This window comes from Trichosurus vulpecula, chromosome 1 (assembly GCF_011100635.1).
Source record: "Trichosurus vulpecula isolate mTriVul1 chromosome 1, mTriVul1.pri, whole genome shotgun sequence".
In the NCBI taxonomy this organism is placed as follows: domain Eukaryota; kingdom Metazoa; phylum Chordata; class Mammalia; order Diprotodontia; family Phalangeridae; genus Trichosurus; species Trichosurus vulpecula.
In genome coordinates, this window is record NC_050573.1 from 7519616 (window position 1) to 7533834 (window position 14219).

General features: G+C 56.3%; 1 protein-coding gene across 1 annotated transcript in view; it reads left to right on the forward strand.

Annotated features, from left to right (window-relative positions):
* Positions 1-13250, forward strand: part of PPIL2 (peptidylprolyl isomerase like 2) — a 33124-nt gene extending 19874 nt beyond the window's left edge. Inside the window, exons 13-20 of the mRNA XM_036741748.1 lie at positions 3463-3552; positions 4244-4277; positions 8199-8316; positions 11280-11336; positions 11507-11579; positions 12332-12394; positions 12480-12619; positions 13031-13250. Coding sequence (XP_036597643.1) covers positions 3463-3552; positions 4244-4277; positions 8199-8316; positions 11280-11336; positions 11507-11579; positions 12332-12394; positions 12480-12619; positions 13031-13124 — 669 coding nt within the window. The 3' untranslated portion in view covers positions 13125-13250. The remainder of the gene's footprint in view (positions 1-3462; positions 3553-4243; positions 4278-8198; positions 8317-11279; positions 11337-11506; positions 11580-12331; positions 12395-12479; positions 12620-13030) is intronic.
* Positions 13251-14219: the final 969 nt, after the last annotated feature.

Genomic DNA, 14219 nt, shown 5'->3' on the forward strand with positions numbered 1-14219 from the left:
CACACGGATCTGGAAAGGATGCTAGAGCATAGTAGGTCAGAGCTGGGAGGGATGTGAGAGCTAAGAAGGATGGTAGACGAGGGAATATCAGACTAGGGGGCTGGAAGGGGCCTGACAACAGGGGATGTCAGGGCTGGGAGGGACCTGACAACAGGGGATGTCAGGGCTGGAAGGCACTTCAGAGCCTTGACTCATAGATGCTCAAAGATGATGGAGGCCAACTCTCCACCCGGCAAGGTGTGATCTTGTACTTGCCAGGGACTTTTATGTTCCGGTTTTCAAAAAGAAGGAAAAAAAGTGTATTCTTTGAAACATGGTTTGACTTTGATTTCTGACAGAATCCCAGGATGCACTAAAGGGATAATTTGTGCCTGTCAAGGGAGGACGTCATACTCTGTAAGAGCCACTGGTCCAGGCACCTTGTCAGGAGAAGGGAGGGGACTCTGGCATCTTATACTGGGTTCTGAGATACCTGCGAGGCCCCTGGTAGAGTTGGTCAGGATCCTGGTGGCCAGGGAGTTGGACGACAGAATGGAGTCAGGACTCGGAGGGCTGGCTGGGCAAAGGAGACATCTCCAGAAAGCTGGGCCCAGCGCAGTTTTAACTGTTGTCAGTGCCTTGCACAAAGGCCCAGATGGCAGGCTCATCGGCTCACTGGCCGGCATGATGTGGAGAGGTGACTAGGCCCTTGGATGACAGAATTGGGACCCAGAAAGATCTTGACAGGCAAGAGTCATGGGCTAAAATGAGTAAGATTCTATTTATCCCAACCGAATTTCAGACATAAAGCATTCACAAAGTCACCCATTCCAGTAGAGCTTGGACTTGGTGCAGGGAAAGCTTGCCTGGCATACGTGCACTTCAAAGCAACCCCGTTTTACAGATGGGGAAGCCAAGGCCTGAAGGGCACCCAGCACCCCTGGTTCTCTGGAGGATGTCAAGGGGAGGTTTGTTTTTGGACTTGACACTTTTCTGCTCTGACATCCTGTGATTCTTTGAGCCAAGGCCCTAGCCGGCCTCGGAGAAGCCACTTGGAGGAGATCCTTGACCTATTGGGTGTGGAGTCTAGATGAAAGGCAGCAGTGTTGTGATGCCAAGTGTGGCCTTGGAGTCAGCAAGCCCTGAGTTCAAATCCCGCCTCAGACACCACCTGTGGAATCTTAGCCAGCTACTTCCCCTCTCTGACCCTCAGTCTCTTTGCCACATGATGAGAACAGCGTCCCTAGGACCTCCCTGTTGTGAAATGCCAACGAGGGAATGTTTGCAGACCGCTTCGTGGACGTGCGCGTGCCCCAGTGGGGTCTGCTCGGGTTAGTTCTCCAGTCTTTTGGTGCCCGTGTTGGGGGAGGAGTGCCTTAGAAACCCACCTTCCCTGCAGGCTGCCCAGCAGCCCCTCCTGTTGCGCAGCTGTGGGGCACAGGAGGGAAGCATGAGCCGGGGTTGCCTCAGTGCCTGTGGCTGCCATGGGAACAGCCTGGGACGATGGCCTTTACCATTGTCTGGCCCAGGTCCAAGGCCTAAGCTCTGCTTCCCCAGATGGCAGGCGAGGGCTCTCTGTGAGCTGCCAACAGTCCACTGGCCCAGGGCTGAGACTGAGAGCGAGGCACGTGCCGGGTGACTGTCAGAGCTGGAACGGCTGTTAGATCCTAGGAGGTGGGGGGATGTCTGGCCTGGGAAGGACCTTGGAAGAGAGAGCAGATGATGCCGGCGTGGGCAGGGCCCTGGGAGATCCTCAGGCTTGGGGAACGTGACTCTGGCACAGCCAAAGCTCCCCCACAGATGCCCTGCCTCCTACTCCAGCTCTTTCTGTTCCCTAGTCTTCCTTTAAAAAACATCCCATTGGGGCCATCTGTCTTTCCATCAGTGATTAGATCCCCCTGACAGAGAAGGGCCGTGAAGCATCCTCCCAGGGCCCACAGGATCCGCCCCACCCAGGGATCAGGGAGGCCTGCTTCATCTTCCGGTCACTCCGAGTTGGAAATCCTTCGAGTGTGTTTATGTCGTGTCTGTTCCGTTGGCTCTGTGGCTCTGCTCTGCATTGGTTCCTTTGAACCTTCCCACGCTTCTCCAGCGCCTTCATGCTCATCCTTTTTCTCTGCTCTGTTGGGTCATGCTTGGTCTCCCTGCGCCCGTTGCTCAGGACCTCCTCTGACTTTGGAGTCTTCAGAAGGCGCATCGTGCATGCTGCAGGGCTTCCTCCACCAGAGACTCTTCAGCTGCACACTTGCCCCTGGGGCAGCCGCCAAAGGGCCACTCCGGAGAATGTGCCGGGTCTGGGACCTGTCGTTCCCTGTCTTTGAGCTCCTTGGGGCACGTGCCCGCCTCTGTGCTTCCCCCCTTGCCCTCCTTCAGGATTCAGCTCCAGCGCCTTCTTCAGTCAAGAACCCCTGAGCTCCCAGTGCCCTCCCTCCCTAATCCCCATCTATTCTTCTTGTATACACTCCCGTGTCTATTAGATTGTAAGCTCCTTGAGGGCAGGGACTGACTTCTGCCTCTTTTGGTATCCTTGGTGCTTAGCGCAATGCCAGGCACGCAGTAGGTGCTTCATCAATGTTTATTAAATTGAACTGAAGGTCTTTGGGGGTGACTAGAGCTTCCTTTTTGTCTCTAGCACACAGACCAGCACATAGTAGGTGCTTGGTCAGTCATGCTCAGTAATGGAGTTTCTTGGTTAAAGGATAGGGAGGTCCCTTTGCTGGTTGACATCCTGCTGGAAATCCAGGAGGGTCAGAATGCCCCCGAGCTCTGCCAGAGGGCATGCTGGGTGCCCTGCCGTGGTTTTCTAAGGAAGGATATCACATTGAACAGGATTGGCAGGCATTGCGATTGTGGGACTGAGCAGCAGGTTTGCCTCAGCTCCCAGCAGCTGTGGGCCTGGCCGATCCATCCCTTTTTCTAGTTAGTGGAAAGTCATGTTTTAATAGCACAGGAAAAGCTTCAAGCCCCCAGTTCCCCTTGTCTCGATGTTTTCTCAGAAATAATCAGGAGGGGAAAGTGTCGGTGTGCCAGGTGGGGAGTCCTGCAGCGTGGAAGTGGGCCGGGTGAGCCCTGAGTGGGAAGAGGGCTAGAGGGGAATCCTGGTTAGTGAAGGCCTCAGAGAGCCTCCTTGCTTGGCAGAGGCTTACAAGAGATAAAGTGAGTGGCCCAAGGTCACACAGCTAGTGTTGGAGGAGGATTTGAATTCATGTCTCCTTGACGCCCAGTCCGGCGCTCCGTTTGCTTCTGTGGTTCTGCATTTTACAGATTGACAAGATGACTCACCCAGGGTCCCACAAATAGCAGTGTTTTAGAGGTCACATTCGAACTCCCAGCCCCCGAACTCCTGCGCCAAGGGCTTTCCCTGAGTTTAGCTTCAGTTTCCTCGCCTGTAACATGGGGCTGAGAGCCCGTGTCCCACCCTTCCAGGATGCTTTTGAGCAGAAAGGCCCTCAACTCAGCCTGAGGTGTCTGGCTTCTTTGTAGACTCCCAAAACATGTGAAAACTTCATCAAACTCTGCAAAAAGAACTACTATGATGGCACGGTCTTCCACAGGTCCATTCGAAACTTTGTGGTGAGTATTGCTGAGGGGGCGGGAGAGGGCCGGCCATGTTGCCATTATTCCCAGAAGGCTCTTGGCTGCCGTTGAAGGCTCCACTGTGGCCCTGATTCCTCACGTTGCCTCAGGCAGCCCCGGGCCCTCTGGGCCTCACTTTCTGTATTGGTCCAGTGGGAGAGTGTGATTCCAAGGGCCCTTCCAGCTCATCTTGGCTGTGGGTCTGACTCTGCCTGAGTTAGGGAAATGGCTCTGTTACTCATTAAGCCACAGTCGTGATGCTAACAGATGTTTCTCCAGGCCTTTATGTGGGAAGCAGGAGAAAGAGGGCTGATTGAGGAGGCCGAGGACACGGCTGGGAATGTGCCATCATTGGCTTCTGATGCCTGCAAGCTGGGCCACTCCCCCTGTCTAGGCCTCAGCTTCTTCATCTGTAAAATGGAGGTGGGGCTGGGGGTGGTCCCTTTAGGCCAGACCCACTGAGGCCCTCCCCGATTTAAAGATGAGGGGGGCTCAGAAGGAGGAGGGACTTGGTGCCTCCCTCCTTGAATGGCCTTGGCTCTCTGAGAGCACACAGGATGACAGGCACATTTGTACTTCTCACCTGTCCCTGCTTCAGGACTGGAAGCCTCCTGGAGGCAGGGGCCTCTTTTTGTCTTCCCGTTTCCCTGTCCTGACATTCTGTTCCCTCCTTCTTCCTCCTCTCTAGATCCAGGGTGGGGACCCAACTGGCACAGGAACAGGTAAGAGTCTGTACAGGGTATTCTTGTCCTCAGTCATTTCTTCAGTGCTCAGGTCTTTCACGGCGCCCATCTTCAGTCCAGCGGCCACTGGGGCCCAGTCTGTGGTGCGCAGGGATTGTTGCTAAGAGTGGTGAGGCTTTGCCACAGCCTCCTTCCGGTGGCTGGCTGAGCCTGAAGGCATGGCTGTCGTGGAGTCTGTCCCCAAGGATAGTCCCTGCATTGTCTCCAGTAGCCTGAGGGCTGAATGTTTTGGTGGCCATCCTAGGCGCTTCAGTCAGATCTGTGCCTGTCATGGCAGAGCTGCCTGGGGATTCAGACCTTGGTGGGGCTGTGGGCCTATACCTCTGGGCACCCGACCGGAGGGAGTAGTGTGAGTCAGAACTGAACCAGGAACCAGGGCAGGAAAGCATGGAACCAAGGAGCGGCCAGGGGCCTCGCAGGATGGCAGTAGGATGGCTGACGCTGGGCAGTCAGAGCCTGTGCTTGCAGTAGCCAGGCTGGAGGCTCCAGCTGCAGAACCCCAGAGTCATTGAAGCTTCTTGTCCCAGGAGAAGATTCCCCTCCCTCTGCCATAGGCTAGAGGGCAGATGAGAGCCATCCCAAGGGGTTGTGGGCTGGTCCCCATAGCTGGAACCATTTGTCAGGGTGCAGGGATAGGTCAGACGGAATGCCCCTGAGTTCTCTGTGATGCTGGGAGCCCAGGGAGGGAGAATTCACTGCCTCTCAAGGCAGCTAGGGGGAGCCAAAGGCAGGAAGACCCGAGTTCAAATCCTGTCTCAGACACTTGTCATGGCCCCTAGCCACTGTTTGCCTCGGTTTCTTCATCTGCAGAATGAGGGTAAGCGGCACCTACCTCCCCAGCTGGTTACGAGGATCCAGTGAGATTGTAATTGTAAAGCCCGTAGCACAGAGTGAGCGCCTCGTAAATGCTCATTATCATTAACCTGGTCTCGAACACTTACTGGTTGTGTGACCCTGGACAAGTCAGTTCACCTCTGCTTGCCTCAGTTTCCTCATCTGTCAGTGGGATCATAATGGCACCCAGCTCTCAGGGATACACCGGGGTCTGGTGTGAGGGCCGCGCGTCCGCCTCTCAGCTGTGGCTCCAGGAAGCTGTAGCAGGCACAGCGGCCACCCCTCCCCCACTCCTCATAAACTGCCTCCGCCCACTGGCCAAACCAGGGTAAGCGATGGGCCTCGGACCAGTGGTGAGCGGGGGAGCATGTGAAGATTTCCCCCAGCAAAATGGGTTAGACGAGAACAGTTTGTTCCAATGGCCATGAAGGCGGCCGAAGCAGGCGACGCCAAGGTCACCCACTGCGTGCCGGGCCATCGCCGGCTGACTTTCGTCTTGCCATTGGATTTTGTCGAGTCAGGAAGACTTAAATCTGATTGAGTATGAGTCAGGACACCACCCTGTGATGTCACCGGTCTTCAAAAACAGGACACACAGCCATAACAACCACCAGCTCTCAGTGGCTGATGTGAGGGGATCCCATGAGATCATAGTAGGCGCTTAGGAAATGCTTGTTCCGTTTCCCTGAGTCTTGTCACAAAAAAATCCAGACTGAGGGTGTCCCCAGTGACCCCGTAGGGCAGGGAGATGCCTGGGCTCTCCACATGCTTTATGTATCATGTCATTTGATCCCCTCCACAACCCTGCATGGCAGATGCGTTGCTATCTCCATTTTATAAATGAGGAAACTGAGTTTCAGACTAGTTAAGTGACCTTCCCAGAGTCACTCCGCTAGAAGATTTGAATTTGGGTCTTCCTGACCCTGGGCCCAGCTCTGTGCCTCTATGCTGTTTCTCTTGGTGATCTCGGCAGTTCCCAAGGATTCAGTCATCGTCTCTGCAAAACATTCTCTGATCTCCTTGTGTCCCCTTAACCTCTCTCCTGACCTCCAATCTCATATCTCCAATTGCCTTTTGGCATTCTAAATTAGATGCCCCGTCTCTTATCTTAAACTCTGAGCTCATGTCCAAAACTGGATTTAACATCTGTTTCCCCCAAACCCTCTCTACTCCTGACTTCCTATTACTGTTGGAGACACTACCCTTCTCCTGGTCACCTAGGTTTGAAACCTGGGCTTCATCCTTAGCTCCTCACTCTCTGTCCTGTATCCAGTCTGTCGATTCTGCTTCTCAGCATTTCTTGCTTGTGCCTGGTCCTCTCCTCTGATGCCACCTCCACCCTGGACTGTTATAATCACCTGCTGGGGGTCTGCCTGCCTCCAGGCCATCTTTCATTCAGCCACCAAAGGGATTTTCTTAAAGTGCAGGTCTGACTGTGACACTGAGTAAACTCCAGTGGCTCCCTATGGCCTCCAGAAGCAGCTACAAAATCCTCTGGCCTTCAAAGCCCTTCATGACCCAGCCCCTCTGACCTTTCCAGTCTTCTTACCCCTTATTCCCCGCCTCAAGCACTCTTCTACCCAACAACACTGACCTCCTGGCTGTGCCATGTCTTGGCTCTGGACATTTTCTGTGACTGTCCCCTCGGCCTAGAATGCTCTCCCTCCTCTGCTCTGACCACTGACCTTCCTGGCTTCCTTTAAGTCCCAAGTAAAATCCCACCTTCTACAGGAAGCTTTCCCAGCCCCTCTTAATTCCGATGTCTTTTTGTTGTTTGGTCATGTCGGACTCATCGTGACCCCATTGGGGGTTTTCTTGGCAGAGATCCTGTAGTGGTCAGGATTGCCTTCTCCAGGGCATTTTACAGATGAGGAAACTGAGGCAAACAGGGTGCGGTGACTTGCCCAGGGTCACACAGCTAGGACGTGTTTGAGGCTGGATTCGAACTCAGGAAGATGAGCCTTTGTGCTCTATGGCACCCCCAGCTGTTTTGTGGATTAATTAGTTTCTCCTGTCTAGTTTGTTTGCCTGTTAGATTGTGAGCTTCTTGAGGGCAGGGCTTGTCTTTCCTTCTTTGCTTCCCCAGCCGCATCGCTGTGCCTGGCATACAGTAGGTGGTCAACATCGAGGGCTTGTGGCCTCGATGCGCCCCCTTTCCCCTATCCCAGGGATGACCTGCCAGGCCTCCCCTGGCCTCCTCATTGCTCCTCGTGCCCAGCAGCAGCAATGCCACCGGCCTCGTAATCAGGGTCCTTGGGCCATTCCCTGAAGCCCGTTCTCTGTGCCTTCAGACGTTTGCGTTTCCTCCTCTGGCAAACAAGGCATGTGAGGAAGGACTTTATAACAGCATCTGCCAGAGTAGTCTGGTGAGCGTGGGTCTCACTCCAGGGTCTGTGGTGGCTCTCTAGTGCTTCTCAGCTGGGCCTTTTGAGTCCCTCCAGGCTGCCCTTCCCCATTCTCTGTCCCTGCCAAACTGGCGCATTCACTGTCTGACCCCAGACTCAGTTTCCCATCTCTTCCCTCCCCACCATTGTATAGGCCATCACTGGGCTAAGAGAGCACACGCTGTGGCTGGTTTAGCCTGCAAAGGCCTGGTATGTGGGCCCAGCAGCAGGCTGCTTATTCTGGGCAAAGGCATGGCCGGGGCATTGAATTCCTTGGGGGATGATGCCTGGGCACATGGGCTGAGAGCATTAGCTTTGGAGTCAGGGCCTGCTCAGATCCCAGCTCTGCCACCCCTACTCATGTCAGCATGGGCCAAGTCCCTCAGTCTCTCTGGGCCTCCAGATGAGGCTGTTGAAGATCCCTGCTGTGCCCCGGGTCCTGCCTGGCTTCTGTCAGGGCTGAGCCTCTGAGCTCTGGGCGAAGCCTTGGGGTAGAAGGAAGGCCCAGGTGCTGGTCTGGAGGGAAGCATGTCTTGTGGGGAGCCAGAAGGGATTTCTTGGGCAGCTCTTGCTAGCCTATAGGGGTGCTGGGCCTCAGGCCTGGCATCCTTACCCACCCCCCCTCCCCTGCGGCTGGCCCAGTTCACCGTCCTCCCTGGCATTTGTGTCCTTGGTCTTTCAGGGGGTGAGTCTTACTGGGGGAAGCCCTTCAGAGATGAGTTCCGGCCCAACCTGTCGCACACCGGCCGAGGCATCCTCAGCATGGCCAACTCTGGGCCCAACTGCAACAAATCCCAGTTGTGAGTTCTTGGCCTTTGGGCAGGGGCTGGGGTGGGGTGAGTGGCATCTTCCTGGCCCTGCCCAAAGATGGCTTTGGTTGGCGACAGGGCTGCAGAATGGGGGGCTGCTTCTCCTTCCTTCATCAAGTCACAGGCTGGGCTCTCAAGGGTGTTCAGACCCATCACGTCTGAAGAATTCCCCGTGAACATCTCAGATGAGATCTGCCAATTTCTGCCCAAAGACCTCCAGGAGGGGTTCTTCTTGAGGCAGTACATCTGACATGATTATAAGGAAGCTTCTCCTGGAGTGAGTCTAAGTTAGCTGCCCCCCATTGTTCTGGCTCTGCCCCTGGGGCCACCCACAGAGCAAGGCCCACCCTTCTTCCACACGACAGTCCTTTGGTCACTTGAAGTCTGCCCCCCCCTTCTCTTCTCCAGATCAAATGTGCCCAATCCCTTCATCTGATGCCCCTAGAGTGTGGACGCCAGGCTCTCCCTCATCCTAGGTGCCCTCCCCTGGTCATAGCAGGGCATCGGTGTCTTTCTCAGTTAAGCCCCTGCCTGGAGTCTGGCCAGGGAAGAGGGCGCTGGGACCCTTGCTTCCCATGTTCTACACCCTATTGACCTTTCAAGGCAGTCTGAGCTGGCATCGGCTTTCTTGGCAGCCATACCCACTGGTGACTCACTGGGTCTCCGAAACCCCCTCCCATCTTCCCCCTCCTTTCTCTCTCTCCTTTTCTCGGCCTCTGGCTTCCTCTTCCCAAACAGTGTCCCAGCTCAGCTGTTCCCCACCTGTGTGACCTTAGGCCAGGACAATGAGGGCTCATGGGTTGGAGCTGTTAGGGCCTTCAGACCTGCTCACAGAGGCTGACTCTGAGCCCAGCACCCAATGTCCTGACTCCTCTTGGCCTCTTGGATTCAGCCTAGGTGATCTCTGAGGCTCTTTCCAGCTCTGACATTCTCTGCCTCTGTCCTAGTTTGGCCTACATCAGTGCAAATACAGGCCTGATTGTTTGTGAATTCACAAAGCCTGGTCTGTGTGGGCCCCAGCGGGGTGTGGTGGTACCACCTCGTGCGGATGGCTGGGGCAGGGGAAGTGTGGGAAGCCTCACTGAATCTAGAGGGAAGCTGAGGCCCCAGTGAAAGGCAGGGCCTTGCTCAGGGTCACCTGGCTCTTAAAAGCCAGGACTGAGCCTCCCGTCTGGTCTTCTGACTCCAAAGATGGCGGTGTACACCTGATCTGCAAGGACACTTAGAGGTCAAGCTCTCCCTCCATGGGATGTCTACTCTCTGAACAGAGTGGGAGGGGGAGCTTCCCCCTCCAGGGTCACCTTCATCTCACCCAAAGTCACTCTTTTCCTGGACCTGGAACGTTCCCTTTCACTGGAGGGGCCTGATGGGAGCTGTCCACAGACTTGAGCCAAGAGGGTCTGAGCAGTCCCCTCCAGCCACACTCGTACCCCTCACCACCCACCTTGGCCATCCCCTATAGAAGCTTGCCAGGCACCCCACAAAACTCCAGAGAAAATGAGAAGGGAAAAAGTGAAGGGTAAAACGTTCTGGCCGTGGAGGGCCAGTCACATGGGGCTCAGAGGAGGACGCTGGAGAGCCAGAAATCTGGAAGGTGTCAGGAGAGGGATTGGGCCTAGGTGTGGCCCTGGGGGCAGAGCAGGAGCCTGGGGAGAAGGCCAGACCCTGGGCTCCCCCCGTGGTACAGTTGAAGGGCCTTCCAGTGAGGTCTAGTGACCACTTCAGGGATGCCTCTGAGGCTCTCTGAACTTGTGGGATTCTGGATTGAGGGTCTAGAGAGCCAGGCGTGTATGTCCAAGGTTCTGCAATCCATTTATGGTAGATGCCCTGCTGGGAAGCCCAGTCTCCTGGCCCTTGTCACTGGCCCTGGGCTCTCCACAGCAGGCTCCTTCCTGCTTTGAGCTGCCTCGTTTTGTTGTGAATTCCTTCTCTCCGGGCCCTAGAGGATTCTCGAAGGCCCGCCCTGGGGGAGTAGGGACAGGAACATGGGCGGGCCTGGGCCTCTTGGAGCCCCAGCAGCTGGGGGGGTGGGGCGCGGTGACAGAGCCCAGAGCTGGAGGATGATGTCAGAGGCGCGTCTGGCCTGGCCCTGCCTGACCCTGCGTGACCCCAACATCCAGCAAGGGTAAACTCCCTGCCTTGTTTTTCTGGATTGCTGCCACTATTTGGAAATCCTCTCATTGAGCTAAAATCAGCCTGGGCTCCTTGTTAGTGGGCAGGGCGGCCCAAACAAAGCTAGCTGAGGGAGGGAAATGGCTTCTTCAGGAGGGGGCTCAAGGATCAGGGTTATACACCTTAGTCATCGTTGGGGGCAGGGAGGTGAAATTATGTAACGTTTGTTAGATTCACAATTTTCCCAGAATGCCTAAATGAAGATGTCCTAGAAGGAGGGAGGGGCAGGGAGGCAGGCAAAGGCATAAGCTTTAGGGTCCCCTGAAGGCAGCTTTGATGGGTGGGCACCAGGAGGATGCACCTCGGGGTCCCCGAGGGCCTCCTCCCTCACTTGGAGCCACGGGAAAAGGCCTGTCTTGAACTTGGGGGCACTAGAGCTAAGCTGGGTTCTGCCCCTTCACCCATGCTCCTGGCTCTGCCTTTTAGGGCCAGCTCTCTCTAGTGGCCTGCTTCAGTTCCCTGAAGATGGCTATTGTGGTCCCTCCTCCCCAGGGCTCCTATGCTTGGTGGGGGGGGGGGTGCTGCTCTGGGCTGGGCCATACCCCTGGGGAGCTGGGACCCCCTAGGCCATATCCCTGGGGGTTGGGGGCTGCTTTGGGCTGTACTTTGGGGGAGCTGGGCCCCACCCTGGGCTGCTCTGGGCTGTACTTTGGGGGAGCTGGGCCCCCTCTGGGCTGTATCCCTGAAGAGCTGGGCTGTATCCCTGGGGGTTTGGGCACTGCACCCTGGGGGGAAGTGGGGGGCACTTCTCTGCTGAGCCTCATAGTCTGCCTCTTCTCTAGTTTCATCACTTTTCGGTCATGTGCTTACCTGGACAAGAAGCACACGGTCTTTGGAAGGTAAGAGAAGCCCTTCTTGTATGAGCCCATCCTGGGGGGTAGGGTATGCTGCCCCGTCCAATCCCAAGCTTGGGTTCAGTGTGCTCCTCATTCAGATCCGTGGCCTCTTTTGGGGTCTGCGCCGTCTGATGGCCAGGGCCCCCACGTAGCTGTCACTCCTCCCCCTGCAGAGTTGTTGGTGGCTTTGACACCCTCACAGCCTTGGAGAATGTGGAGAGTGACCCCAAAACCGACCGGCCCAAGGTAATGGAACCCCTCGTGGCTGCAGTCCCTGAGTAGCAGCCCTGTGCAGTAGTGGGAGCAGGGCGCTCTCTGGAATCAGGACTAGAGTTTGACTTTCTCCATCTTTTTGGCTCAGCAGCCCCATAACCAGGGCCAAGCCGCAGCCTTTCCGGTCCTCCTTCCTCCTCCGGTGGGATCCTCGGGTTTTCAGCTGTTTGTTTCCCCCTCATCTGTTTTCTGCACTGGGCTTTCTCCCCCTTCTAGCTGGTGTTTGTGGGAGGAGGGACCCCTTATCACGTGAGATGGGGGGGTGGGTATCTGAGTGACAGGAGCTCTTCTAAACGGGTTCAGCTTGGTCAGTGAAGTAGGAGATGGGGTCTCCACTGACAGGAGGGATGAGGTTTGGAAGTCCCCATGAGAGAGAGGTCAGAGGATGCCTTGCTGTGGTGAGGGCCCAGCCAAGCTTTGGTAACGTTTGTCATGGTTTCTAGACTCTCCCCATTTTCTTCAGCAGCCTGCATGGTGCTGGTGGGGTGGTGATCCAGGGCTGGGGCTTGGCAAGGACAGACCTGAAGGGGCTAAGGCAGCCTTCCCCCCCAACCCCGGCCTGGCACACTGCCCGGTGGCCTGGACTGAGGCCCTGAGGCCAGTGTTCCTGGCAGCAGATGAGGCTGGGCCACAGGGCCTGGGCCCATTGGGAGTCGCTCCTCCCACTGCCATCCCCAGGCCTTGTCCTGGTTCTCGGGGGTCAGCTGCTATTCATCTTTCCCCAGGAGGAGATTCGAATTGAATCTGCCACGGTCTTTGTGGATCCATATGATGAGGCCGATGCTCAGGTGAGGCCCATGCCCATCCAGCCCCAGCCTTGCCCCTTCCTTACAAGGATTCCCATGAGCTCACGGAATCCCCGTCTCATTGCAGCTTGCTGATGAACGGGAGAAAACCCGACTGGAGGAGGAGGCACCCAAGGTGAAGGCCAGCGTGGCCCCGTCAAAATCAGAGAGTTCAGGGCCTCGGGTTTACTGTCAGGGAGTGGGCAAATACATCTCCCCCGAAGTCACGTGAGTGCCTCTTCACAGGTTGTCCATCCCAGTGGGAAGGATCCTTGGGGATGGAGGGGTGGGAGGTCCTCAGTGAAGAGGTTCCCTTCCTCAGGCACCAGCTGGCTTTGGGGAGGGGTGGGGGGACATCCTGACAACAGCTGAAGGGAGCAAAATGAGGGGGCTGGGATGTGCGGAGATGGTCGGAAAGGACCAAGCTCATCCAGAAGTTGTCTCCTGTTACCTTCCTGACCAGGGGCCGGTGGAGAACTCGAGCTTGGCCCCTTCTGGTCATAGAGACTTGGATTGAACCTGGTGCCGCAGGACAGAGGAGTCTGTGGGGCCAGGGAGGTGTCGCCTGGGGTGGGGAGCCTGCGGCCCGGTCACTGGCTTTAGCCTTTGTAAACACTTTTCTTTCCCTTCTGGTCACAGGAAGCGGGCTGCAGAGGAGGAGCCCTCGAGCAGCGCTGCTGTAGCCGTCAAAAAGAAGCCAAGCTGGGGTTTTGGGGACTTCAGCTCCTGGTGATGGGACGGCCTCTGCAGACAGATGCGGTTCAGGGCCGAGCCCTGGCTCCAGGGGTGGGATTGTGAAGCTGCCATTTTGGGGGGGAGAGGTCGGCCTGAAATAAAGCAGGATGCTTTTTTTTATGTATGTCCCTGTTTGTTCTCTGCCCAGTGTCGTGGGATCTCCAGGGCCACGGTGACCGTGGCCTGAGTCATCTGTGACATAGCCAAGGAGCAAGGTTTTGTTGCATGATGGTCACAGTCCTCAGCTAAAAGCTAAAACTGCTCTAGAACCTCATAGGGATTTAAGGTCAGGGCTTCTCAAAAGCCCACCTCACAGGTACCACAGGATCAGGAAGGCAGTCAGAAAAGATCCACAAGTCCTAGGGGACCACAAGCCCCAGAGTCATCTGGGTGCCATGGCATGGCAGTGATAAAACCCACTCCATCCCAGGCCCCTATGGAAGACTCATGCAGCAGCTCAAACCATGGCCCGGGAATTGGGAAGGAAGTGGGTCATGAGCTGTGGGGTGTATGAGGTCAGGGGAGGCAGTCATCAGCCTCCATTCCACAGGAGCCTTGTTGAGGCTGGATTACCTGGGCTAGCATCCTGAGGGGTGAGGGATCACACTGTGAGAGGCAGATCCCAAAGTGGGCCTGGCTGCCTCAGAAGGGCGGAGGACCCTTCCCTGGGGCATCTCAAGCAGACCCCGTGTGACCCAAGGAGGTGAATGTCACCATCGCTAGTTGAGCACGGCACAAGGTGTAATGGGTACTCTGTGCCTTGAATGCTGTGCCCCATTTTCTGGTCATGAGCCAGGTTGGCCTAGGGAACAGAGTCGCTCTGATGGGGTCCCCAACTCTTCCATGTTTGGGGTGCAGCTTAAGTGTGCCTGCCCAGGCCCCGGGGGGCAGAATGCAGGGTCTCTTCCACCCCACCCATCATAATCTATGATAGTGAGCCAAGTGCTAAAAGGGGCAATGTGGGGAGGAAAGGAGAGTGCCGGGCTGTGGTCAGGCACATGGGGCTTCGAGTGCCCGTCTGGCATGCTGGCTGCAGGCCATTCCCCATCTCGGGGGTCCTGGCAGCCGCTGTTCATAGATTGCAGAGGGGACC